Consider the following 25,002-nt stretch of genomic DNA (forward strand, 5'->3'; position numbering starts at 1 on the left):
GATATTTTGTATGTGGTGAGCACCCCCAAACACGGCGTACCTTTGACATCCAGGACTACGATGCCAGACTCGTTGGTGGCGAGCCTCTTAAAGGTGACGCAGATGTATCTGCCGCGGTCCCTGGGCGTGACGTTCCTGAGCACCAGCGTGGCGTTTCCTTCCAGGACGTGTTCGGCGTAAAGACTGGTTCTGTTCTTGTAGCGGTCCACCGCCGAGTTGTGTCCCTCCACGAAGCTGGTGTTGCCGTAGCGGGTGCAACTTACCACCTCCATCCATCTGTACCACATGATCCGAACACCCACGCCGTCAGACACGAAGTTACAGGGAAGGACGCACTCGGTGGACGCCAGGCACGTCATGTTCAGTTCTGCCGAGTGGTCACACACAGCAAACGGCACCTTTTAGCTCTGAGGAAAACGGCGGGCCTCCATTTTGGAACGCGCACATGTTACGGCAAAGCGATGGCCAGTCAATGTCCAGGCGCACTTGGACAAACCCAAACAGTCACGAGTCGGTCGCAGATGGCAAAAACGCAAAAGCACTTGTTGGGCTTTAACTCATCCACTCCCAGACATTTTCACAGAAGCAGTCCCGTTGGCTCCCGGCTGTTTTACTGGATTTTGACTGATTTTGCAAGGCCCGCAGAATATTGTGTTCTCTTGCTATAAAAGCATGGAACCTATCAAAAGAAAGATTCGAGTCTCTTCTTTCATCAGGAAAAAAAGTATGTTTCTGTTTCCGTTTTGCAGCAATTAGCATTAGAAGAGAGCTAAGTTTCATCAGTTTTCACAAATCTATTTAAAATTCAAAGTAATTTAGTTGTTTTTTTTCTAGATGGCCCTGGTTGATCTGCTTTACTCTGCTGCCACCTGCTGGCCGTTTGTGTAATAACTACCATTTCTGCAAGCCTTCTGTATGCTCTAGCATAACAAAAAAAACAAAAAAAACCGTATAAATACGTCTTTGGGATACTTAGAACATAAAAAAAAAAACATTTACACGTTATTGGGAGCAAATGAGTTAACAACAGAAAGGCAGGAGTTGAGACTAGAACGCACAGCATCACAGTTTTCATATTGGATTTGATCGGAAGCTGACTTGTACTGAATGGAGTGAGCGCCCCAGCATTACTCACGTTTGGTCGCAGAACAACACCAGAAGGTCCCCACAAGAAGAACAGAAAGCAGAAAAACACGTACTTGAGGTGCCATGATTTTTAATGAAAATGAAAGTGTCAACAACAGGTTTTGCTCTTGAGTGCACAAACCGGATTGACAGCTCCGCCCATGCAATACTCGACCGCGCCGTTCCGTTACAAGTTACTTTATTATGGATTTAAAATCCGCATGTCACCATTTCCATTAATCCTTTCACGTATTGTCACGCAACAGTCCCACAATTAATATTAGGGACTTGAGACTTGATTTGGACTTGGAAGCAAAGACTTGGACTTGTGGGTCAAAAGACTTAAGACTTGACTCGGCCTGCGAGACTTGTGTCCATCTCGCAAATGAGATGTTGCGTCTCTTAATGAAAAGCTTCAACAGCAACTTTCCTGTAATGCAATATGGAATTAAAAGGATTGGCCCGATATTTTGCATTTGATACACATGAACATCTTCCTCTTCGTTGGCGCGCACTCCTGCAGCTTACTTTTCCTTCATAAGAAAAACCCTTGACAGCCATATCCTGACAATTCCAAATATTGAAGCGATTGTTGTGATGGGCACGGTGGATGACTGGTTCGATGATCGTCCGCCCCCCAGTGCTGAGGGTGCGAGCTCGAGTCCGGGTTTCGGCCTTCCTTGGCGGAGTTTGCATGTTCTTCCAATGTCTGCGTGGGCTTGCTCCGGGTACTCCGCTCTCCTCCCACATTCCAAAGACACGAATGGCAGGTTCATTGAAGCCCTTAAATTGTCCCCAGGTGTGCTTGTGTGTAGATGGTTGTTGGGCTCTGTGTGCCCTACGACTGGCTGGGAACCAGTTGAGGGTGTACCCCGCCTACTGGCCATAGCCAGCTGGGATAGGCTGCAGCACCCCGCAACCCTTGTTTTTACCCAAGCGGTTAAGAAAATGGATGTATGTACGGACGTTTTGATGTTTTCAGAGGTTGAGATGTCTGCATGAATTTTGCTGACGGTCGGTTGCATTTTTCTGATGGGAAACAACATGAAGCTTTTCTCGAGAGTGAGCGTCTTATGGAGAGGGAACGACTTTTCATGTCCTCTTGTCCTCCTCTCCGCGTTTTGATGTTTTCAGAGGTTAACGTGGACCTCAATGTCGAGATGTCCGCATGGATTTTGCTGACGATTGCTTGCAGTTTTAACACTTGAAGTGATGTTTGGCTGCCACCCTCCTGACCTACAAACGATGACACGTTTGTCGAGTGCCAAAGTGGTGTGAATGGATTTGAAAAGGTGCCAGGGTGGGATGAATTTGATGGTTCCGCGTCCGTACGACAAGCAACTTGACATGGTTACTACCGCAGTCCCATTTTCAAAGTGATTCAAATTTCAACCTTGTCATTGCTAACCCTATTCACATACAGGCCGCGGCTTTTATTTTGACAAAAGGAAGGAAGTCGTGGTGGTGTTTGCGGCGACTTGCCGAGTGCTGCCAGCTTGGCGCGCTGGGATGCCGTGAGCGGAGACTGGTGCGTGTTACTGTTCACTCGCTGCCGGAGCACAAAAGCAGCCGGGCGGCCCCCGCTCCAGCCTCCTCCTCCCTCGTCGGCCTCAGGACCCCCCCCCCATAAACGCCGCTGGAGCCCCACCCCCGGTGGCCAGGATGAACCCCCAGTGTGCCCGCTGCACGAAGGTTGTTTACCCGACAGAGAAAGTCAGCTGCTTGGACAAGGTGGGCACTTTTTTTTTTTTTTTTTCCTCCATCACTCTCATGAGCAGCCAAACAAATAAAACCAACAAATACATTCGCAAACACACGGACACAATTCAGCATGCGAGCTTTTATATCTTTTTGCACCTTTCAAATGTCAAAGATATCCACGCTTGTGTCGTCGAGGCTTTGAAATGAAAACAAAAATGACGAGCTGCATCATTTCACCATTTCAACTTCACTTTTGTCAAGCCTTTCCCACAAACCTTTTCAAATTGAGACCTTTTTTTTTTTTTAGACATCTTGAAATAATGGAGGACTCGGGTTGGAGTCCAGGCTCCGGCCTTCCTGGGCGGAGTTTGCATGTTCTCCCCGTGCCCGCGTGGGTCTTCTCCGGGTACTCCGTCCGGTCTCCTCCCACATCCCAAAGACATGCATGGCAGGTTGATTGGGCGCTCCCAATTGTCCCGTCGGTGTGCTCGTGAGTGTGGATGGTTGTTGGCCTCTGTGTGCCCTGCGATTGGCTGGCAACCAGTTGAGGGTGTACCCCGCCCATAGCCGGCTGAGATAGACTCCAGCATCCCCTGTGACCCTTGTGAGGAACAAGTGGTTCAGAAAATGGCCGGATGGATGTTGAAATAATGTTTTTTTAAGCCCTCAATTCATTTTTCATTTCCTAAAATGATTGCTGGCAACCCGTTGAGGGTGTGAGTGAGCGGCCGCCTAATTGTCCGGGGGACAGCAGCAGCTGGGAGACGGTCCAGCACCAAAGCGACCCTCGTGAGCAAAAGCCGTTTGGATCACGGATGGAAAATGGACTTGTCTCATTGGTCATCATAAATCCAACCAAACAAGCAATCCGACATTTTGTGAACATGTTCAAATTGAGCTGCTGCAGCAATATTTCAGTCAAATGAAAGGATGCACGACTGTATGCATGAAAGTACTTTGACAAACTTTTGAAATCAAGTCGGCTGGAAAGCATGTTCACTTGAGCAACGGACTTTTTCCACTTTGAAGAGGAAAGTTTGATTTTTATTGGCTGCCAATTCTTTCTCCCAAATCATGAAATGGAAAACAAAAAGTTCTTTTCAAGCTTGAATGGTTGCGGTTGTATTCGAGCTGCTTATGTACTTAGAGTATATCAGCTGATCAAGATTATTGGACAATCCTAGTTTACAACACGCACATTCCACCAAATGGGTGCCAGTTGCTTGTTGAGCAAACAAAACGCCTTGTGTATTTCAAACAAACTGATGATGGCTAATGCTAACAGACAATGGGAAACACCATCGAAGAGCTAACAAATAGCATCCACATGGCGGCGCTAGTCTAAGCTTTGAAGCAGTATATGAAGCAACAATAAGCAATCCAACTATACTCACAGCCGTATATTCTTGATCCTCTGCGAAGATAGGCTCCTATTACTTCTGGGGTGTTGTGACGTCTCCTCAGTGTATCTGTGTGACACTGCCCCCAGGTGGCCAAGGCATGCACACCACAAGGAGCAGCACAATGTTCACTCAGCTGAAGCAAAAAGTGCGATGAGAAAAAATGTCGCGTCATATTGTATTGAACGACATCATTCCGTTATGGAGTGAAACTTTTCTCATTAAAAAGTGCGTAACATTGGATGAACGTCATTTACATTTATTTTAACGGCCTCATGGATGTGGATGATTTCAAAAAACAAAAGGCAACTCTGCATATTTGGTGTCACATACATAAATGATGACGTGTGACGTAATGTTGCTGAATTATTAAACGTCGTCAAGCGTCTGCTGCGCGCGGCGTCAGATGACACGACAGCAACGAAGCCAGACGGCGACCAATCGTTAAGCGATCGGCATCTGAATGGAGCGGAAACGTCGCAAGTCTTGTAGTACCTCCTTGCGTCTCTGGAGGCGATAGTGAGTCTGTCAGTCCAAAAATAAACAAGCTGCTTGTTTGACTCGTTTGCTGCGCTGCGCTTGTTGTCATGACAACAGGCCAGCAACTTTCCACAATGAGGAGGTCCAAACTTGTCGCGTTAGTACAGAAACATTTGCACAGCAAGATGAGCAGCAGGCCAATCAAAAGCCACAAATGGAACCGCTTTCGAACGTCAACGTGCACACATTGTAGCACTTCATGCGTGTTTCTCAACAATGTGTGTGCGTGTGCGTGTGTGCAGAGCTGGCACAAAGGCTGCTTCCACTGCGAGGTTTGCAAGATGACCCTCAACATGAACAACTACAAAGGCTACGACAAGAAACCTTACTGCAACGCGTGAGTCCTCCACGTGACGTCATACGCTTAACGTTGTACGGCACATGCGTGACGTTGTACTTGACATATCGCATGACGTCATGGACGATGCCGCATCGGAGGAAGGTGACAAGTCGGGCTTTTCCGACGTCATACCAGCAAGTATGCACGCAAATCCAAGTTGCAAAGTAACAAAAAGGAGCTCGACTTCACCGCCCCCTTGAAATCGGACGTCGCTCGACAAAAGATCGCAAATTCAAAAAAAAAAAAAAAACATGACTGACAGCATTATAAATCAACACATTTGTTGATGAGAAGATGAAGGTGGTTATTTGAAAAGACGCCAGCCAACGGGATTTGGACTGACGGCGTTAAGCAGAACAACAACCAAACGATGGGAGTCAGCCATCTTTGTTGTTTACATTTGATACAAGACGCTTTCAAGCGGGACATTGTGAGTGCAATCGCCCCAACTTGACACTTTCCTCCCATGCGGCATTATTACATCATGTCACACATGACGTGCATGACAGTGGCAACATAGCCGATCTTTTGACGATGACATACACATGATGTCACATACCGACGCCACGTGATGTTACATTCAAATGACATACATGATGATATGAACCAGGATATGCCTGGCACGGCGTTGTCCTTATTCCTGACGTCTTACATGACATTGGACATGCACTACGTGTCATGTGACATCAGATAGCAGCAGGGCTGCACTGGCACACACCAAAAAAAATCAGCCCTGGCCTTTTGACTTCGGCCCACCGGCCCGGATTCCTGCCTAACATGAGTTCTACTCTACCACTGATGTTTATTGATGATGTTTCACTTTGCAATCTCTCTTTGAATTGGATTCACAGACGACTGGTCCCTCAAAATTGTGGGCCAGTCTCTCGGGGTCAAATGTAGGGAAATAATCATGAAGAGAAAAAAAACATTGCATCGGCCCTGTATGCCGGATGGCCATAACATACATGAGCTTATTCACCTCATTTCTACATGACATCATACGGCACGTGAAATACGGTCATCATACGTGACCTTATTCGTATGTAACCGAGGCGGACATCGGGCCAGTACTGACGGACAGACGTGTTTGTTGACCATGTCTGTCTGTCTGTCACACGTCGTTCACTTTCTCCGACACGCGGGCAGGACGTTTGCTTTATTGATTTTTTTCCCCCCGTTAGCATGCTAGCTTCCTCGTTCACCAACAAATTGACCCTAGTGGGATCATGCACGCACACACACACACACACGCAAACTAGTGCTTTTCCCAACAATTGTCATATAGTGTTGTTGCCGCTCATGTCCCGCTATTTCCGGAAGCCCCGCCCACTGGATGTTTGCGCATGCAGTAAGCTTCTTTGCCTGATTGTTTGTACAAGTTGCAGTCAGACTGGGAATGTTGGGAATGATGTCATCAGGCACTGAACATCATACGTGACGTCACACGTTTCCCAAGTGGCCTTTTGTGCTTTTAAAACTGGTGCGGCTGAGTACGTGACGTTGTCCGGCGAGCGTCTGCGTGACCCGCGGCAGCTCCTCGCCGGCCTTGGCTCCGTTTTTTTGTTTGTTTGTTTGTTTGTTTTTTTCCCCCGCCCAAAGTGTTTGAAAGTGTTTGTTGCGTGGGACGAGTTTGTGACCGCCGGCGCTCTGGCGCGCAGGCATTACCCCAAGACGTCCTTCACCATCGTGGCCGACACGCCCGAGAACTTGCGACTGAGGCAGCAGAGCCAGCTGCAGAGTCAGGTGCGTGCACGTGCCAAAATTCCCAAATGGCAAATTCCAGACGCCAAACGGAATCCATTCAACCAACCTTGGCTGACTTTCCTGCCGCAGGTCAAGTACAAGAAAGATTTTGAGGAGAGCAAAGGTCGCGGCTTCAGCACGCTGTCCGACACGCCCGAGATGCAACGACTGCGACGCACTCAGCAGCACATCAGTAACGTAGGTAGAAAAAGTCTGCGCACCCTTCCGGCATTCTCAGCTGCGTGCCTTTTTATTTCCATCAAGTCAAAGCGCTTCAAGTACAAACAAACAAGTCAGACGGGGGCTTGCGCAAATGTGCACACCCTCTGGTCAAGCAATCGCATTCCAATTGCCTCCATTTCAAATGTCTCCGATGTTCTAGTAGGTTTTTTTTGGTCTACTTGCATTAACAAGTTCCAATCACCGAAGCGACACCGACTTTCCGTGTCTGCATGAGTGAACTGCCACTTTTCAAGTTAAACCTTAAGTCGAGTTGAGTTTTTTTGTTTGTTTGTTTGTTTGTTTGTTTGTTTGTGAGTGCTGGACATTGACATGAATTCAGGATGGAAAAACTTGTCATGCTTTGGAAAACCTGAGCTGATTTCAACTGGGGTGTGTTGACTTTTGCTGTCCACACGAGTCTGTGCGTCCGTCTGTACACGTGACGTGTGAAAGTGATGAATGAGGTGCAATTTTGACAGTGAGCACACGCACACACACACACAGATTCTGCAGCGAGGACAAGATGGAGGCGATGACATCATCAGATGCGGAGCGTCTGGCAAATTGTAAGTGATTTTTCTTTGTCTTCTCATTTTGAACTCAATAACTTGTTAAAATGGTTACTCATACATTTGCGATTGTCGCGTAAGAAGAACATTGTTTTTGTTTCAATAAACAACATCATGCATTTGTTGCATTCATTTAATCTTTAACTTTCAGTTGCTCACTTGAAATACGCAAGACTTCAAATTTGCTGTTTCACTAGTTCTTCATGTAGTGACATTTTTTTCAACGATTCATGCATTTATTCCTCATCGAGTTGATCCAATAAACATGAGTTCATTGACAGTCAATTTCTAATGTGTATGTTTTTCCAAATGAGATGTGAAAGTGTCGTCACCATCTGGAGAGCACCAAAAATCTTTTTTTTTCTTCTCTCCTCATTTGGACTCACCTGACGCGTTCGCTCGCTCGCTCGGCTGCCAAGTGACTGCACGCGGCGCCGCATGAAGAGGAGGAGGAGGAGGAGGAAGCAGCGTGGGAGGATGAGGAGGAGGTCAGAGAATGGTGCCAACGTTACGTAAGCGCCGTTTGCGCTTGTACACATGAAAAGCCTCGCTCGCTCTTGATGTTTGAGTGCTTCTTACATAAACAATATCCGCAAGAAGAAGAAATCCGTCATTCCCGAATGTCACCAGGCTGAAAAACAAAACAAAAAAAGAGCGGAACATTCATCACAATTGGAGATTTCAGGAGTCAGTTGAGCTGAGACCAACTCCACCAATTGGTTCACATCGCACAAAAGACATCAGACAACAAATACAAGAAGCCATTTTCTCCACTCCGGATTGGTCATCCAAAATGTTCAAGACCCCGGATTGGTCATCCAAAAATTCCAAGACTCCGGATTGGTCATCCAAAAGATGGACAGCCACACGTGCGCACTGACTCAAAAGGAGGACGTTTGTCAAATAGTGACTTTGGAGCGTTTGGATGGCCGCCAGCGATATCAAAATAGGATGCTTGGAAAGTATCGGATGAATGTTGTCGGCCCAAGAGTCAACGATTTAGTCCCCGGTCGGAAAATGGAGGCCACGTCATCCTGTGTCGTGATGAGGGAATCGTTGGCTCCTTTGTTCCCGGCACGCTTGCTTGTCTGCTGCCAGATGGTCACCACCACTTCCACGTGGCGTTTCACCTCCGCCGCCAACTGACGTCGGCGCCAGAATACCCGCCGCCCGCCGTTTACTGCCCTTCTGCCAGCTGACCACGTTGGCGGAGGACGCATGCGGACATTTTGTTTGTTTGCTGCCGCTCCCATTTCACAGCGTTTGGTTGTTTGTCTTTGACGGTCTCAAGGTGAAGTGGAGGGCAAATCGTTCATATATGGCTCATCTCAATATGAAAAGTGGCGGCAGCCAAATGTGCCTCCATGTAGGGCAAATCTTTTCGTTCCCGCATCCACCGTCACCTCCGAGGCCAAAAGCAGCCGCAAGCCGATAAGTTGAAGTGGCGGCGAGCTAAATGCGGCCTCGCGCGCCGATAAGGTGCCCTCCAAATGCGCAGACGAGCGCGTCTGGACCCGAGTGGCCGTCGGGCCGTGCGGCCAGACGCAGACGAAGCTGAAGCTGAAGACGCGGGACAACGGGCAGCTCGGACGCGCCGGCAACAAGCACAGGTGGGACAAACTTTGGAAAGCGCTGACCTCATGGGGAAAAAAAAAAAAATGCTCAGCTTCACACATCAGCAAACCGTTAGCTGAGAAGAAAAAAACAAAATGGGGCGCAAAGATTGTCACTGTGTTGCTACAACTCGCTCAAGTGGCAAATTGGACAACAGATTGTCGTTTGCAAATCCCGGCGGGATGCAACGACGTCATCGTCGTCGTCATACGAGCAAAAGTTTCCAATTGAGGTCAACTTGCTTCCTTTTGCTTTCAGTCGTTTGGGGAAGAAAATGGAGATGATCTCTTTTCTATAAAAGTGCCGCAGGAGAAAAGGTGGGTGGTGGTATGCATGGTGAGCAGATGAACGTTTCCTCCTCCATGTGAAATTTGGTGGCTGGCTGACACTTTTTCTTCCAGTAACTCTGTTGACGCTCCAAATTTGGACTGAAGATCGGCCGGAACCGCACACACTCGACGAGCGTCCCCGTTTGGGTGAGGAAGTTCTTCAGCGTGACCTCGTCTGACGCGCGCCACTCTTTTGCCAACTGTTGTTGTGTCCAGGTGGCGTCATGGAGGAAGAAGAAGAAAGTTTGCTGGTCACCGTCACGTCTCCCCTCGACCCCGACGGACGCTCGGCCGCACCCGAGCCAGACGGCGACACGCCGGCCCGAGCCCAGGACGAGGAGGAGGCCGCCGGAGGAGAAGATGAGGAGCGAGGAGGAGCAGAAGCGGCCGAGGAGTCGCAGGTGAGAAGACGCTCCACAAAGACGTTTTGCGTTTTGCGCACTCCGACCACAATATTTGCGTGTGCGCGCACTTGCAGGCCTCAAGTGGCGCCCGCCCGCTTCTCCCCGACCCCGCCTTCCACAGGAGGTGCGGCCTGCTGGCCAGCAAGGTAAGCCCCTCCCACCACAGTTAAGGAAAGACCTCATTGGTGGAAAGTACTTTCCCAACGCTCGCGTTGATCCGCACATTTTTGCTGGCTTCAAATAGAGCCGATCGACGCTTCAAAAAACATCCAAATCATCACCGATCCCATATCGCTGTCATCCGACAAATCACATCTTTCAATTGTGATGAATCATGATGAATTTTTGCAGAGCGGCCTTTGAGCCACTGCAAACTCTCATCTTCCTCTTTTTCTCATCACGTCTTGACTTGCATCATTTCAAAAGATTTTTGACATGAACAAATGTCACACGCAAACATTTATTCAATGCTTTACTTCCATGCATGTTGGTATGTTTATTATTCAAGACAACTTGCGCTTACATAAAGATCCGCTGCGGTCACAATTTGCTTTAACTTTGACAGCACTAATACAAATGCATATGAATTTTGGTTCTAATCATTAATATAATATTCATTATTTAAACTGATGTAAACTACAAAGATATATGAGTCAACATTTGTTGTTTTTACTTCATTCATTTTTCCAGTTATGTAATTCAAGTTTTGATTTTGATATTGGTTCATTGTAAATGTATTACATAAAAATACTTTGATTTGTAACTAGTTTTGATTACATTTAATATAAATTACAAATGAGCGTGAATTGTCATTATCTACATTTATTTTTCAATCACAGTTGCAAATGTAAAAAAAAATCACATTTTTGCATTCTTTATAAATATGAAATAATAAGGATTTATTTTTAGAATTTAATCAATGATAAATAGTTCTATTACTATTAAAATGAATAATTATTAATAACGAATACAAATTATTATTTTTTAAAAAGTGTTGTTTAATTGTTTGTTTGACCTCATCTACAAAAAAATACTGTATTAAATCAGAATAGTCATACATAAAATACCCAAAATATTTGGGAAAATGGACAGTTCAAATCATCTTTGAATTATTGATGAACTATAAATAACGACATTTATTTGATGATTGTAATACATATTTTTGACCTATTTGACGTTCACATTTTGAGCCACATGTAAAAAATGAGGCGTCAATTTGTCAGGCAAATTCAAAGGTGACGTCATCCCGGTGACAAATGTGATCAATAAAACGAGGTGAAAAGCAGGCGGCACGATCGCGTGAGCTGAGGCCAGCGTTGCCGTTGGCAACCGTCCCTCAAAAGGTCCTGGACTCACGAGTCCGGCAAACGCGTCGACGGGAGGGATCGGCCTCCATCGAGACGCCGAATCGGCTTTCAGCGAGGACGCGCACGTGGGAGGAAGCGCACGTCACGTCCTCGCTGACTCATCGCCCGCGTCCTCAAATCCTCTCGGCTCGCTCCCGCCTGCCGAGCGCCGCGGTGAGTCATCGCGTGCGCCAGGTGGCGGCCGCTTTCGAAATTTAACGCCGCTCGGAGCCGCCGGGTCGCTTCAAAGGCGTCCGCGATTCGCCCAAAGTTGTCAAATTCCGGGCCAATGCCGAGCGGAGCTTTGCTGTTGCCACGGCGACCACGCTAAGCTTGGCAAAGCTGCAAGAAGGAAATGGCTCGACACATGCCAGGCCTGAAGATGAAGATGCTGCTGCTGGCGACGACGATGATGGGAAACGTGGTTAGCACGTTAGCACTTAGCGTCCTCCCACATTTCAAACACGTACTTTGACATGTCATCTGAACTTTGTTGGCTTCTTTTCTTCTCTCCAAATGGAAAGTGGCGTACGCTGCTAAAAGTTTTTCTGCACATTGTCTTGGCTGGACGGCCCACGTCCGGGACTTTGTCACGTCTTTCTAGGTGAAGTACAAAGAGGACTTTGAGAGGATGAAAGGTCAGAGTCTGTTTGTCCCTGCGGCGGAACTGCTCCACGCCAAGACCATCAGCGGCGTCGTGTCTGAGGTGAGCAGACGTTTGATTTTTCAAATGTGAGAACGCGGCGGCGGTCAACGTGCTCTCGCGTCTCCGTCCTCCTGTTCAGTCCAAATACAAGCGGGAGGGCAGGAAGGAGGCGTCTTTGTCTCTCTACTCGCTGCTGCCGGACACGCCGCAGACGCGACGGGCCGGGGAAGTGGGCCGGCTGCAGAGCCAGGTCCGTCAAGCGCACGCGCGAGCGCCCCGGCACGCACTGGCTCGCGTCGACAACCTTTTTCTTTTTCATTCTTTAGCTCAAGTACAAAGAAAAGACCAAGACGTCCTCCTCACTGTACTCGCTCATGCCGGAAACCAACGACACTCACTTTGTCAAACGACTCACTCACGTGCTGAGCCAGGTAAGATGGACGGATGGATGAATACCGGATGGATGCAACACACGTTGCAGCGCTTTGGACTTGACAAACACGAAAAGAGTTTCAAACACAACTTGGACTTGAGATCACACGTGATATGTGTTATGATCGCTTACGGTGGCAAAGCACTCCTTTTGTCCAAATGAAGCTCCTGAATCCACTTGAGCGATGAGGCGGACTTTGGACCCGTTGCCGTCTCACTTGGTGCCGTCTCGCGTGTTGCAGCACACGTACAAGTGGGCGGGCCGACAGGAGCTTCACAGCTGTCTGTACGCCGCCCTGCCCGTCACCATGGAGACGCGGCACGCTAAAGACGCCGCCCAGCTGCTCAGCGAGGTCACTTCCTGTTTGTTGGCCCACCCGCCCCCGTTGACAAGGAAACGCGTCAACGTTGCCTGACTTGTCGACGTCCAGGTGAAGTACAAGGCGAGCGGCAAGAAGGAGATGGCCGCCTGCCTCTACGCCACCTTACCCGAAACCTCCCAAACCGTCTTCAGCAGGGACATGACGGACATGCAGAGCCAGGTGACTCCCATTTACAAAGTGCAACAATTCTGTCCAATGACAACGTTCTCAAGCAAGACTCACGTTAGCTCGATTAGCTGAATGCTAACTCTCGCGAGAAATGGAATGAGCACGGATGTCGATTGTGAACATTTGACACAAATTGCAACGGTGGCACTTGAACGCTCCTGTTGCGTCCTTCAGTTCCGCTACAAGGAGGACGGCGTGAGAAAGCTGGCGCAGACGTTCTACTCTCAGCTGCCCCGAACCGCGCAGACGGACTTTGCAAAAAGGCTGTCGGAGATGCAGAGCCAGGTCAGATTGGCGACGCGACTTCCCGCATTTCTCGCGTGTGTTACACGGGCGCCGTCCAATCGTGCAGGTCAGGTACAAGGAGGACGCCCTGAAGGCGGTGACGTCCTCGCTCTTCTCCCGCCTGCCTCAGACGCCGCACACTCAGCGGGCCAGCCGGCTCAGCCGGATCCAGAGTCAGGTGACTGCCAGAAACGCCTTTGCCAAAGGAATGTGGTCTTCGCTTTGAGACTTGGTTGCTGACCCCGCAAAGGAAGAAGGCGGCCTCGTTGAAGTCCATTTTCTCCTCCTTTGTCTTGGTTTGCTCCACGCAGGTGAAATACAAAGAGCGCGACGGGGACGCGTCCTCGTCCCTCTATCGCCTCCTGCCCGGCACGCCGGAGACGCAGTTCGCCAAACACGTGTCGGAGATCCAGAGCCAGGTGGGACCCCGTGCGCGTGCTCTTCCGTCTTCTCGCCGATGACCTTGTGACCTCTTTGCAGGTCCACTACAAGCGAGACAAAGAGGACATGTCAACTTCCTTGTACTCGCTGATGGCCCAAACGCCGGACGTCGAGTTTGCCAAAGACATGGCCGACACGCACAGCCGGGTGAGTGGCGCGTGACCCGGAAGCCGTTGATGTGGGACCTTCCGGTGCGCGGCGCGGACAAAATCAACTCCGAAATCAGACAAACAGAAGCCAGAAATGAAAAACAGCAGCACTTCATCGACACTTTCACAAAAAAAATCCAGAATAAAACGTCAGCAGACTCAGCAGTCACCACAGACGGGAAAACGCAAGAAGCAGCAAAAGCCAAATGGGGAACTGGTGAGACAAGATGGCCGACTCGGACACCGAAAAATGATCAGCAGACGCCAAACGCCAGCGACCGTCAAACAAATGCGATCCAAACACGGGCACAAACGCATTTCCTTTGCAACTTTGACACCAACTTGGCACGTGACTGCGCCGGCAGACGGCTTGTGGACCACCCACAAGGTCAAACAGAGGTTATTCAAATCTGAGGAGACGTGTTTGCTTTTAGGCCAAGTACAAGCGAGAGGCCAAGCGGCTGGCGGCAGCGTCCTTGTACGCCAAACTGGCCCAAACGCCCGAGACCAAACGCGCCAAAGAAGCCGACGCCCTGCGGAGCCAAGTCGGTCCGGCCTTTTCACGCAATTTTTCTTTTGACAAACCGTCATCGCCTTCCAAGCCGTCCGCTCTTGTCCCGCTACAGACGGCGTACCAAGCCGAGGGCAAGAAGCAGATGAGGCGGTCGCTCTACTCTGAGCTCCCCGAGACCCCGCAGACGCGGCTGGCCCGACAACTGGCGCTGATCCTGAGTCAGGTACGGACTCGTCCGACCCGTCGTGTGGATGGCGTCCGTTCGGAAGCTTGACGAGCGCCGTGTTTCTTCAGAACAAATATCGAGCCACGCCCCACGTCAGCTTGTACTCGCGGCTGCCGTACACCAACGACATCGTCTTTGCCAAAAGTCTGGCACGCATCCAAAGTCAGGTAGCGCGTTGTATGCGTGCGTGCGTGCGTTCGCATTGAGCCAATCAAATGCTTGTGTGCGATACTTTCTCAACTCGACTCTTCTCAAAGCCAAAGTCAATCAATGTGGCACGCGCACGGGCCTGATGTGGACTTTCAGAAGGCGTACAAGGAGGCGAGCCGCACACCAGCGTGCCAATGTCTTTACTCCAAGATGGCCGACACGCCGGAGACTCGCCACGCGCTCGACATGTCCCGGCTGCAGAGTCAGGTGGGCGCCCGTCGGCGAGCATCACAAAGTGAAAATAATCATGAAAAGTCAATTAGTCGTTAAAAATATGAGAAGGAAAGTCGATTTAAAAAAAGAAAGAAAAAAGTCGTTAGTGACAGCTCTAAAGTCCCGTCACCTTCACCTTCTCCTGCCCGCTCTCGTTAGGTGGCCTACAAGCAGGACGCCGGCAAGACCTTCTTTCAGCAAATGGCTCAAGGCACAAACATCCAGTCAGCTAAACAGCTGGCACATCTGTACAGCCAGGTGAGTAGTATGCACAGTCACACGCACGCACGCACTGGCACGCTAAAAAGTGGACGCGCTGCAGGTGAAGTACAAAGAAGATGGCAAGAACGAGATGAGGACCAACTTGTACTCGCTCCTTCCTGAGACCTCAGAGACGCAATTTGCCAAACGGGTGTCAGATTTCCAGAGCCAGGTGAGTTCCTGGAATGCACCACAGAACAAACCATGGCAAGCGATGACGGCTTGTGTCCACGTTGGCGTGTTTGCAGAGCAAATACCGCAAAGACAGACAAGATCTGCCCAAGTCGCTCTTTTCTGTCCTACCCGAAACGCTGGACACTCGTTTCGTCAAGGACATGGCGGACACGCACAGCCAGGTGAGGAACGTCACCTGGTGGACTCACCTGATGGCGTCGCCGTTTTTTTTGTTTGTTTTGTTTTTAAAAGCCCAACCAAAAGTTTGCGTACAAGAAAGAATATCTCGTTTGTACGGCCACTACTAGTGGAAAGTTTGCGCAAAAAAAAAAAAAATGCGAGCATTTGCATCCGTCTCGCAGGGCGGCCATCTTGCCACTCGCTGTTGATTTTGTTGCCCTGCAGCCTCAACATGTCGCGTTCTGCAGGTGAAATACAAGATGGCGGCAAAGGAGGCGGCCAGCAACGCTCTGTACCATCAGCTGCCCGAGACGGCCGAGACGCTTCGTGTCAAAGCCATTTCGCAGCTGCAGAGTCAGGTAAGCGCTCGCCCACACGCCTGTGCAAACAATCACGTTGTTGACGACAATGGCCAATTGATTGTGGGAAAACTCGCTCGGAGTCTTGCAGCTTCCGCAGGTTTCCCTCCTCCAACACAGCTGATTCCAATGGACATCAGGTGGCTTGGAGGAGGGAAACATCCAAAACATGCAGGTGGCCATTCCTGTTCCACACGCTCGCTCGCTACAAAAGTGCGCCTCACCATTTGTTTTTTCTTTCCACCTTCCGCATGCTTTCCACACTCGATCTTGTTTATTTGTCAGCCCAGTTGACGTCATTTCCTGTCCAAGCAAACGATTTACTAGCTTGATGCTCACCTCAAATGCATGCTAAAGGCCCTCCAGTCATGCACCTTTTTTGTTTGTTTCCTGATCCTGAACTGCTTGCGTCAGATCAAGTACAAGCAGAGCGGCAAGGAAGCGACGGCGTCCAGCCTGTACGCTCGACTGCCGCAAACGCCCGACACGCAGCTCGCCGCCAACATGTCGCAGCTGCTCAGCAAGGTGAGTGCGTGCGTGCGTGCGTGCGTGCGTGCGCGCGCCACACCTTCCCGCGTCCCATCCTTCTTCTGATGATGACATTTCCATTTGGGAAAGACTGCTTTGCTTTGATGAGTGCGTCCTTGCCGAGCAAACGTGTCTTTGCTGGACTTGCAGTTGAAGTACAAGCAGGAGAGCATCAAGAGTTTGGCGCGGTGCGTCTACAGTCAGCTGCCGGACACGGCCGAGACGCGGCTGGCCAAGGCGCTCGGCCGCCCGCACGGCCAGGTGAGCGAGATCGCGGCTCGTTCAAACATGTAGGACAAAAAGTAGTGCTTTGCGGTCTGCTGTCTTGTGGTGAGGAACCATGTTGAAGTGAGTTGACGGGTTTCATGAAGACAAAAGCAGTGCTCTGGCCCCATCTTGCTTGAGAGCAACAAAATAGTGCTTTGCCGCTGGCTTGTGGCATCTTGATGTCAAGGAAGTTTGTTGAAATGAGTTTTGAGGAAAAGCATCTTGTGCTTTTCACTTCTCATCAGTCGCTTGTGCAATTTCAGCTTGACTGCACAGTGGCAAGTGTTGTGCGCACGTTAGCGGCATGCTAAATGCTAATCCCCTGTGCAGATCCAATACAAGGAGAGCGGCAGGAAGGCGGCGGCCAGCAGCCTGTACCGCCTCCTGCCTGAGACGGTGACGACCCGTCACGCCAAAGAGGCCTCGCGGCTGCACAGTCAGGTGAGACGGACGCTTCTTCCTGATGGGAGCGTTTGCACGTTTCCACGTGTCCGGTAAGGGCCGTCCGATTGCAATGGTGCAAACGGAAGGCACGTGATGTGACTTGAGGCCGGATGCGAAAGGGCTGACTTGACGCTTGGTGTCCGTCCGTCCGTCCGTCCGTCCGTCCGTCTGCAGGTGCTGTACAAGGCGGACGCGTTGGCCGCACGAGGCGTCACCTTCTACTCTCGGATGGCCCAAACTCAACAGACGGCTTTTGACAAAGCCGTCACGGAGCTTCAGAGTGACGTGAGCGCATGCGCACAAAAAAAGACGCGAGACAAGCGTTCAAAAACGCCAACGACAATCGGATGTTGTGATGCGTGCGTGCAGAATAAATACAAAGCTCAACATCGAGACGGAAGCGGCGGCAGCGCCTTCCACAAGATGGCCGACACCAATCAGACACAATTCGTCAAGCGCTTGACCAACTTTCAGAGTCAGGTGGGTCATGACGTCATCAACGTCCAATCAAATGCCACCAGTGGTTAGCATTAGCATTAGCATGCATTTGTTGCTCCTCAAATATAGAATTGCTGTGTGTATGCGTGTGTGTTCATATTTTTTTATTTGATTGTTATTTTTTTTGTCTTGTGGTGGGTGACCCCAGCTGGTCGGGGGGGGGGGGGGGGGGGGGGGGGAGTCCCGTCCCGTCCCGTCCCGTCCCGCCTTCCCCGTAGGCTAGCCTGCCCGTACTCACCTGTGTGTTGTTGTTTGTGTAATTGTGTGTTTGTTTGTGTTCTCTGAGCAAGTACCGGAAGGACAAAGGCGAGTTGTGGATGTCGTCGTTCTGTTGTCTGCCCGAGACTCGGGACACTCGTTTTGTCAAGGAGCTGACGGACACGTTGAGCCAGGTGAGGCCAGCACGCGTCGGAGAGCGGCGAGGATCTCGTCTCGATGACGCGTTTGTTGTCGTTTTTGTCAGCGCAAGTACAAGGAGGCCAGTAAGAGGGAGATGGTGAAGAGTCTGTACTCGCTGCTGCCTCACACCAAAGACACGCAACACGCCAAACGGCAAAGTCGGCTCCACAGCCAGGTACGCGCTCGGCCGCGCTTTACTCGGCACGGCCGCATCTTTACCCGCGTGCGCCTCTTGTTGCAGTCGTTGTACCGAGAGGCGGGCAAGAAGGAAGCCGCCTGCGCGTTGTACGCTCAAATGCCTGAAACGCCGGAGACCGCCTTTGCCAGAGAGCTCGGCAAGACTCAGAGCGACGTGAGCGCTAACGTGCTAACGCATCACAAGCCCCGCCCACAAATCCCCCACGCCCTTTGCTGTGTCCTCATGTAGAAGTGGTATAAGGAGAAGTACGAGCGGCAGAAAGGCCGCTGGGACTTTGCCGGCATGGAGACGCTGCCGCAGGTGGAGCACGCCGTCCGCCTCGGCGAGACGCGCGGCCACGTAAGCGCAAAGCTCGCCGTGGCCACCTGCCCGTCGAAAGCGCGCTAAGCTAAGCTAACGGCGTCCTGCTCGCAGGTCAGCTACAGGGAGGCCAAAGACGAGCTTCACCGCTACAACATGTCGCCGGACAGGGCCGACATCGTCTGCGCCGCCAACGCCGCCAAGCTGGCCAGCCAGGTCAGTCTCTCCGCTCCCGTCTCCATGGCGACCGTTTGGAAACGTTGCCTTCCGTCTTGTTGGTCACGCCGCCAGCTGGCCTACAAGCGTGATGGCAAGCAGCTGCTGCTGGCCGACGACGCCTTTGTCCTGGCACGCTTGGACATCAGTCACGCCAAGGAAGCGTCCCACCTGGCCAGCCAGGTAACGCACCGGCACACACGGGAGGTGAAGATCTAGTGGAATTGAGCGGTGGCCCTCCCGCAGGTGAAATACAAGCAGGTGCACGGGCCGCCTCGCTACAACCCGCTGGATTGCGTGTCCTTCAAACACACGCGGGTTGCCGCCGCGCTCGCCAGCCAGGTGAGGCCCGTCGCCGTGGCAACACAAGCACCTAGCAGATGGATGGGCCGGGCTTGTTGGATGACATTCGGCCCATCCGACACACGCGCGCACACAGCAGGGAAGCGCTGGTTCCGTAACAAACGAGCTGCCGCGTCGCATCCGTTTTGTCGTCACTTGAGACGGAAACGTGTCGAAATGAACACGTGTGACAATATCAGCAAACTTGTTTTTGTTGAGCAGGTCAAATATAAGAATGGGAAAGCGGAAGCTTCTTCCGACCTGCCCAACCTCCTGCAGCTGCAACACGTGACGCACGCCAGCAAACTGCACAGTAACGTACGCGCACGCGGAACACAAGGTACACTTTGACACCACTCCGCGCTCACGTGCGTGCGTGTCACCAGGTGGAGTACAAGAAAAAGCGTGAGCAGAACAAGGCTGAGTTCCACTTGGCTCTGGACACGGCCGAACAGCGCCACCACAAGGAGAACGCAATACTCCACAGTCAGGTCTCACGCGCACACGCAACACTTGCGCGCGCGCGCACGCACACACCAACACACACAGCCCTGACGTGCATCCGCGCTTGCAGGTGAAGTACCGCCAGGAGTACGAAAAGAACAAAGGTCGCACACGTGTGGAATTTGCAGACACGCAAACGTACAAAGTGCAGAAGGAGGCGCAAAAGATGCAAAGTCAGGTAACACAACAAGCACGTGTCCTTATAAGGAGCACAGGAAGTGATGAGAGAAAGTACACAAAGTCAATCGAGGGGCTACATCAAGTGAAATCCAGCAAGTGACTTCCAAAAAGGGCACAGCAAGTCAAGTGTGCGTCCTTCAAGTGAAAGAGGAACGGCAAGAAGTGAAGTCCTTAAAAGGGCGTCGGTACAGGAAGTGAAGTGTGTTGTCTTTTCAGAGGGAGTACAAGCGTGACTATGAGGAGCATGTGAAAGGGAAAGCCCTGGTGGAGCTCGAGCAGACGCCGGAATATCTGACAGCTCGCCAGGCCACCAAGCTCCTCAACGAGGTAGCACACGTGCACCAACACGCACAGCTTTTGTGAAAAGCCAGGAAGTGGGGCCGCTCAAACCGGATCTTGGACTTCCGCATGTAGAAGGAGTACAGGAAGGACCTGGAGCGGGAAGTGAAGGGGCGGGGCTTATGGGGGCTGGGCCTGGAGGACACCCCCGAGCTCCTGAGGGTCAAACGGGCCAATCGGATCCTGAACCCCAAGGAGTACCGCCGGGCTGTGGACGCGGAGGTGCTGGGCAAGGGGATGGCGCTCAGCGCCGACGTCCTGGAGGTCCGACGGGTCAAGCGGGCCACCCGCATCCACAGCCAGGTAAGCGGAAGTCACCGGACGGACGGACGGACGCCTGCCCTCGCTGGACCCCCGTCACGCCGTCCGTCCGTCCGTCCGTCACAGAGGGCCTACAAACAGACGGAGCATCTGCGGGACAACTCGTACGGGAGCGTCAGCGACACCCCGCAACTTGTGCACGCCTCTCACCTCAAAGACGTCTACAGTCAGGTAAATGCAATTTGCCGCCTGTTACGTCGTCTAGCTCGCAGTCTGCCCATCCGTCCGTCCGTCCGTCTCCAGAGGAAGTACAAAGAAGAGGCGGAGCGCCTGCGAGCTCGCTACAGCGCGCCGTCGCTCACTCCCGAGATGGAGCGAGTGAAAGCCAACCAGCGACACCTCAGCTCGGTGAGGTCACACTCCTTCTGGTGTCTGGATGACCCTTGACCTCCATTCAGCACTGGCCACAAAAGGTCCTGGTTTTTTCCCCGTCCGAATGAGTGTTGAAGGATGACTCTCTGCCGCCCCCTAGATGCAGTACTGCTGGGACGCCAAGCTGATGCGAGGTCTCCTGTCGTCCGTCGGCGAGACGCCCGAGATGCTCCTCGCTCGAGACAACGCCAGGAACATCAGTCACGTACGCACGCACACACATTTTCCAACGGTTTTTGGAAGTGGCGTCGCGTCGCATTGCGTTGTTGTCCAGGTGCGGTACAGAGAGCGCGTCGGCCGCGGGACCGCCGTCACGGACACGCCTGAGATGGAACGGGTCCGACGCAACCAGGAGAACATCAGCTCAGTGAGCGCGCCTGCGCACGCACGTTTATGAAGGTGACCCTGGTGCATGTGTGTGTGCGCGCGTGTCCAGGTGAAGTACCGGCGTGGGCTGCAGGAGTTGCGGGGGCGCAGCTGCACGGAATTGGACACCCCCGAGTACAGACGGGTCAGGAGGTCGCAGGACTCGCTTTCCATGGTAGACGTCCGTCCGTCTGCCCGTCCACCAACGGCTTGCCAGCCTGACGCTTGTACTAACTGACACCACCTGGGGATGCGTGCGTGCGAGCGTGCGTGCGTGCGAGGGAACGAGCGAGCGCTCAAATAAAGATTTGACAACAAACGTGGAACTTGATTTTTGTTTTGTTTTTTTTTGCTCACTGACAAAATGCACCGTGTGTGTGTGTGTGTGTGTGTGCCCTTCCATGAACAAATTTGAACAATTGATTGCGTTAGTTTATTTGAATCTCTATTTTGGGTGTTTATCAAGCACTTTAACATTTAAATACTTGAAATGATTCATTCTATTTCATTGAAAGATTCTTTTCAAGTGTGTTTGATTCGATTTTTTCATGTGAAATGTTCTTGATAACTTTGAATTCTTTGTAATTTGCTCATATGTTTTTTGTTGACTTCGTCTTCATTTCTTGTGCCCAACAATAGTGGTGAGATTGAACATGTTTTGTTATTGATGCAAATGTGCGATCGGACGCGCGTCGTTGCCGTGAACGAGTAATTGAGTGTCAAGTTGATGACGTTTTTGTTTTTGTGTCGCGTCACGCAGGCCAAGTACCACGAGGACTTTGAGCGGGCTCGCGCCGGCGGTTGCACGCCTTCGGCGGACTCGGACGAGTCGGCCGGCACGGAGCGCTACCGGCGGGACAATCGCGGCGCGGCGGACGCGGGTCCCAACCACGCGACGGACACGGACAGGCGACCCGGCGGCATCATCGTAGGTCAGAACGCGCTCACCACTGGCAAAGCTTGACACGCGAGACGGGACGTCTTGTCGGCGTCCTTTCATTTGTGAAGATGTGAAGGTGTGGCCAACAGATCCGGGATCCATTTTTGACTTGGACCCGCTGGAGGACGACGTCCAGTCCAAGAGCCTCCGCAGGATGTCTGGTAGAAGGCAAACCAAACCACACTGACATCCGCGCAACATCACGTTTGTCGTTCGCTCTTGTCAAGACGATGGCTTCCTCCCCTAACAGCCGAGTCATCGTCCGTCCGTCTTGTAGGCGCTGACTGACGCTTGCGACACCCGCGACCTCTCCAAGATGGGAGGCGGGTACACCAAGCTAACATTTAACAGGCTAGCATGTTTTTGGAAAAACCCACCCCAGCATGGTGATGATATCGGACGTCGCTAAGCCGACCGCAACCCTCACAAGTGTCCCGCAAACCATCCGACCGCCGTCGTCTGCAATTTGTAGCATCAGCGGACGGACAGCAGCCATCTTGTGGCCCTCCGTGTTGACCTTTGATGTGTTTGTTTTCCACGCCGGCTGTCGTCAGAGCTGGTCGAGCGCAGGCCTCAGTCGCGGCAGTCTCGCAGCTCGATGACCTCTGACCTCTGGGAGCGCGGCAGCTGCCACACACCCGGTACATGTCCAGCGCGTGCGCGTGCTCTTATCACGCCGTCACGGGATGAGTTGGAGAAACGCACGATCACGTGCGTGCCGTTTCATTCAACAACCAATTTGTGCTTTTGGAACAAAAACAAACCTAAGTTGACCCTTTGACCCTGTTCACACTGACGCTTGCAAAAATGGCCGCAGACGTTGATTTGGAAGAAATGTTGACAAATTGATGTGTGAATCAAGAAAAGGAAGAAATAGTTTGGAATTTGCTCCGTGTGAACGCTTTGTTTGCCAAGTGGCGAGTGCACGACCTGACCTCATCAGTCCTGTTCTGTCCTGTGCGTGTGCGTTTTGTCACCCAGCCCCGGTACTTCCCGGCGCCTACCAGCAGGGCGCGCACATGCAGCCGCAGCCTCCGTATCACGGCTACATGCATCAAACCAGCATGTCGTCCGTCAGATCGCTCACCTCGCCGCCGCACTCTTCCACAACGGTGAGTAACGCGCACGCAACCGCTCACGCCGCAACATGCCACGCCCACGCACCTGATGTTTGGCATTTACGTCACCGTGGCCGATGGAAATGTAGCTCCTCCCATCACTTCTTGTCGAGGAAGTGAAAGGAGAAGCTTCATTTGCATCAAAGTAGTGCTTTGGTGCCGTCTTGGGACATGAATATGCAAGGCAACGCTGAACAGGATTGGTGACACGCCTCCTCGTAGGCCAGCCAATCACAAGCGTGTGAAAGGTGATCTTCACATGAGTGAATTTGTGTGCGTGCGTGCAGCGTGTTTACCGGGCGCTGTACGACTACGCGGCGCAGGACCACGACGAAGTCTCCTTCAGGGACGGCGACGTCATCGTCAACGCCCAGCCCATCGACGAGGGATGGATGTACGGCACCGTGCGGCGCACCGGCAAGTCGGGAATGTTGCCCGCCAACTACATGGAATGTTGCAACTAGACAAAATTGGCGCTCGATACCGGCGCGTGTGCGCGGACGTTTGTGTTTTTACCCGCTCTTCGTCGCCGCTATCACACAACATATTTCGGAAAGTCTGTCTTTGGGTTTTGGATGTGTGCTTCACAAATGCAATTTTCTGAATTGTTTTTGTTTTGTTCGTTTTGATTTGAATCGAGCTTTGCTTTCCGTGCATTCTTGATCTTGGATTCAACCAGGACTGGACTGGCACAAATAATGGGCCCTGGCATTTGGACTTGTAGGCCTTAAGTCCGGCCCCAGCCTGATTCCGGACCGCCCTTGGCTATGTTTACTGCTTCACTGTCATCTCCATATTGTAAATGGCTGCTCCTTGTAAATTGTGCTCTGGTAAAATGGAGTCAAATCATAATTGAATAGCACTGCACCGCAGCAGCCCCAAAGGACGGCGGCCCACCGGGCATCTGCCCTGTATGCCAGATGGCCAGTCCAGCCCTGGACTCAATGGCACGTTTGTTATTTCACTTGATTGAGCTCACTACTTAATTACTCTCTGTATTATTACTGTGCCTCATCACGCACACGCACACGCACCAGAGAAATAAAAGGGCGTTGGTCATCCCAAATGTCATCATGGCTGTGCAGTGTGCACTTGTTTGTCCACTCAAGGGAAATGGACGCTCCCTTTTCGGGAGCATCCTCACTCGGGTCCAGGTTGAAGTTGGCTCGTCAGATGGAAATATTCAATTAAGCTGCACACATCATCACAACATATTAGCCCATACTGACGGAATTGAAAACAAACAAACAAACTAACAAACATCCGACCACGAGTAGGCCCCTCCCCTGCTGTTTGCGGGAGACAGGTGGCCCACAAATGGAATCATATGCTTTTACATTTAAATGGCCTTGGTTGGGTTCAAACAAAATACAAAAAATATTGAAATTTGCCGAATCTCAAGTAAGCTATACGGGGATCCACTTTTATATATATATATATATATATATATATATATATATATATATATATAATGTATATATATATATATATATATATATATATATATATGTGTGTGTGTGTGTATAAACGTGTTGGGATAAAACAATCCAGTAAAATTAAAATGATCTTAAGACAGCGTCATACATATTAAATGTATGTGATGTTATTGTTTTAACAATATTGACTTTTAAACCAAATGTGGGTGAGATACATTGCTGCAAACAAAGCTATCAAGGCAGAGATCGATCATCCACT

At 51.1% G+C, this 25,002-nt stretch overlaps 4 protein-coding genes across 9 annotated transcripts in view; 2 read left to right on the top strand and 2 right to left on the bottom strand.

Moving 5' to 3' along the window:
• The window catches only part of LOC144009255 (V-set domain-containing T-cell activation inhibitor 1-like), a 3,742-nt gene extending 2,268 nt beyond the window's left edge, over positions 1–1,474 (bottom strand). Inside the window, exons 1-2 of the mRNA XM_077508884.1 lie at positions 1,136–1,474; positions 41–367 (exon numbers count right to left, since the gene is read on the bottom strand). Of these exons, the coding sequence (XP_077365010.1) occupies positions 41–367; positions 1,136–1,211 (403 nt within the window). The 5' untranslated portion in view covers positions 1,212–1,474. The remainder of the gene's footprint in view (positions 1–40; positions 368–1,135) is intronic.
• The window catches only part of chrnd (cholinergic receptor, nicotinic, delta (muscle)), a 21,489-nt gene extending 17,022 nt beyond the window's left edge, over positions 1–4,467 (top strand). The window contains exons 14-15 of the mRNA XM_077508876.1: positions 2,574–2,856; positions 3,134–4,467. The gene's annotated coding sequence lies outside the window, so the exon portion shown is untranslated. The remainder of the gene's footprint in view (positions 1–2,573; positions 2,857–3,133) is intronic.
• Positions 1–4,875, bottom strand: part of LOC144009252 (CD276 antigen-like) — a 13,888-nt gene extending 9,013 nt beyond the window's left edge. Inside the window, exon 1 of the mRNA XM_077508880.1 lies at positions 4,221–4,875. Coding sequence (XP_077365006.1) covers positions 4,221–4,401 — 181 coding nt within the window. The 5' untranslated portion in view covers positions 4,402–4,875. The remainder of the gene's footprint in view (positions 1–4,220) is intronic.
• On the top strand, positions 2,713–24,378 carry LOC144009238 (LIM zinc-binding domain-containing Nebulette-like). 6 transcript variants are annotated; one of them, XM_077508846.1, is made up of 44 exons: positions 7,644–9,250; positions 9,513–9,571; positions 9,656–9,730; positions 9,800–9,984; positions 10,062–10,133; positions 11,938–12,039; positions 12,119–12,229; positions 12,306–12,410; positions 12,654–12,764; positions 12,843–12,953; positions 13,137–13,247; positions 13,315–13,425; positions 13,559–13,666; positions 13,728–13,835; positions 14,272–14,382; positions 14,464–14,574; positions 14,646–14,744; positions 14,884–14,994; positions 15,160–15,258; positions 15,323–15,433; positions 15,510–15,617; positions 15,864–15,974; positions 16,389–16,499; positions 16,653–16,763; positions 17,100–17,210; positions 17,388–17,498; positions 17,583–17,693; positions 18,002–18,103; positions 18,175–18,285; positions 18,352–18,462; positions 18,538–18,648; positions 18,724–19,008; positions 19,072–19,485; positions 19,554–19,658; positions 19,742–19,849; positions 20,068–20,178; positions 20,266–20,493; positions 20,578–20,682; positions 20,755–20,859; positions 20,984–21,250; positions 21,320–21,424; positions 22,010–22,181; positions 23,171–23,301; positions 23,595–24,378. In XM_077508846.1, exons 4-44 carry the CDS (start codon positions 9,808–9,810, stop codon positions 23,769–23,771), a joined length of 5,391 nt encoding a protein of 1,796 aa, XP_077364972.1. In that variant the 5' UTR covers positions 7,644–9,250; positions 9,513–9,571; positions 9,656–9,730; positions 9,800–9,807; the 3' UTR covers positions 23,772–24,378. The 6 variants fall into 6 exon arrangements, 4 of the variants coding, with proteins under 4 accessions (XP_077364975.1, XP_077364972.1, XP_077364973.1 ...); XM_077508847.1 differs by lacking the exons at positions 19,554–19,658; positions 19,742–19,849 and having other exon boundaries at positions 19,072–19,167; XR_013280874.1 differs by lacking the exons at positions 19,742–19,849; positions 20,068–20,178; positions 20,266–20,493; ... (5 more) ...; positions 23,171–23,301; positions 23,595–24,378 and having other exon boundaries at positions 18,724–18,825; positions 18,901–19,167; positions 19,390–19,485; positions 19,554–19,603.
• The last annotated feature ends 624 nt before the right edge of the window (positions 24,379–25,002 follow it).

The sequence above is a fragment of the Festucalex cinctus genome, chromosome 20, assembly GCF_051991245.1.
Source record: "Festucalex cinctus isolate MCC-2025b chromosome 20, RoL_Fcin_1.0, whole genome shotgun sequence".
NCBI classification, from domain to species: Eukaryota; Metazoa; Chordata; class Actinopteri; order Syngnathiformes; family Syngnathidae; genus Festucalex; species Festucalex cinctus.

Coding starts and splice junctions, on each gene's coding strand:
- LOC144009238 (XM_077508846.1), top strand. CDS start 9,808: ATGGAGGAAGAAGAAGAAAGTTTGCTGGTCACCGTCACGTCTCCCCTC. Junction 14,745..14,883: donor TGGCACGCATCCAAAGTCAG/GTAGCGCGTTGT, acceptor GTGGACTTTCAG/AAGGCGTACAAGGAGGCGAG. Junction 18,104..18,174: donor TGACGGACACGTTGAGCCAG/GTGAGGCCAGCA, acceptor CGTTTTTGTCAG/CGCAAGTACAAGGAGGCCAG.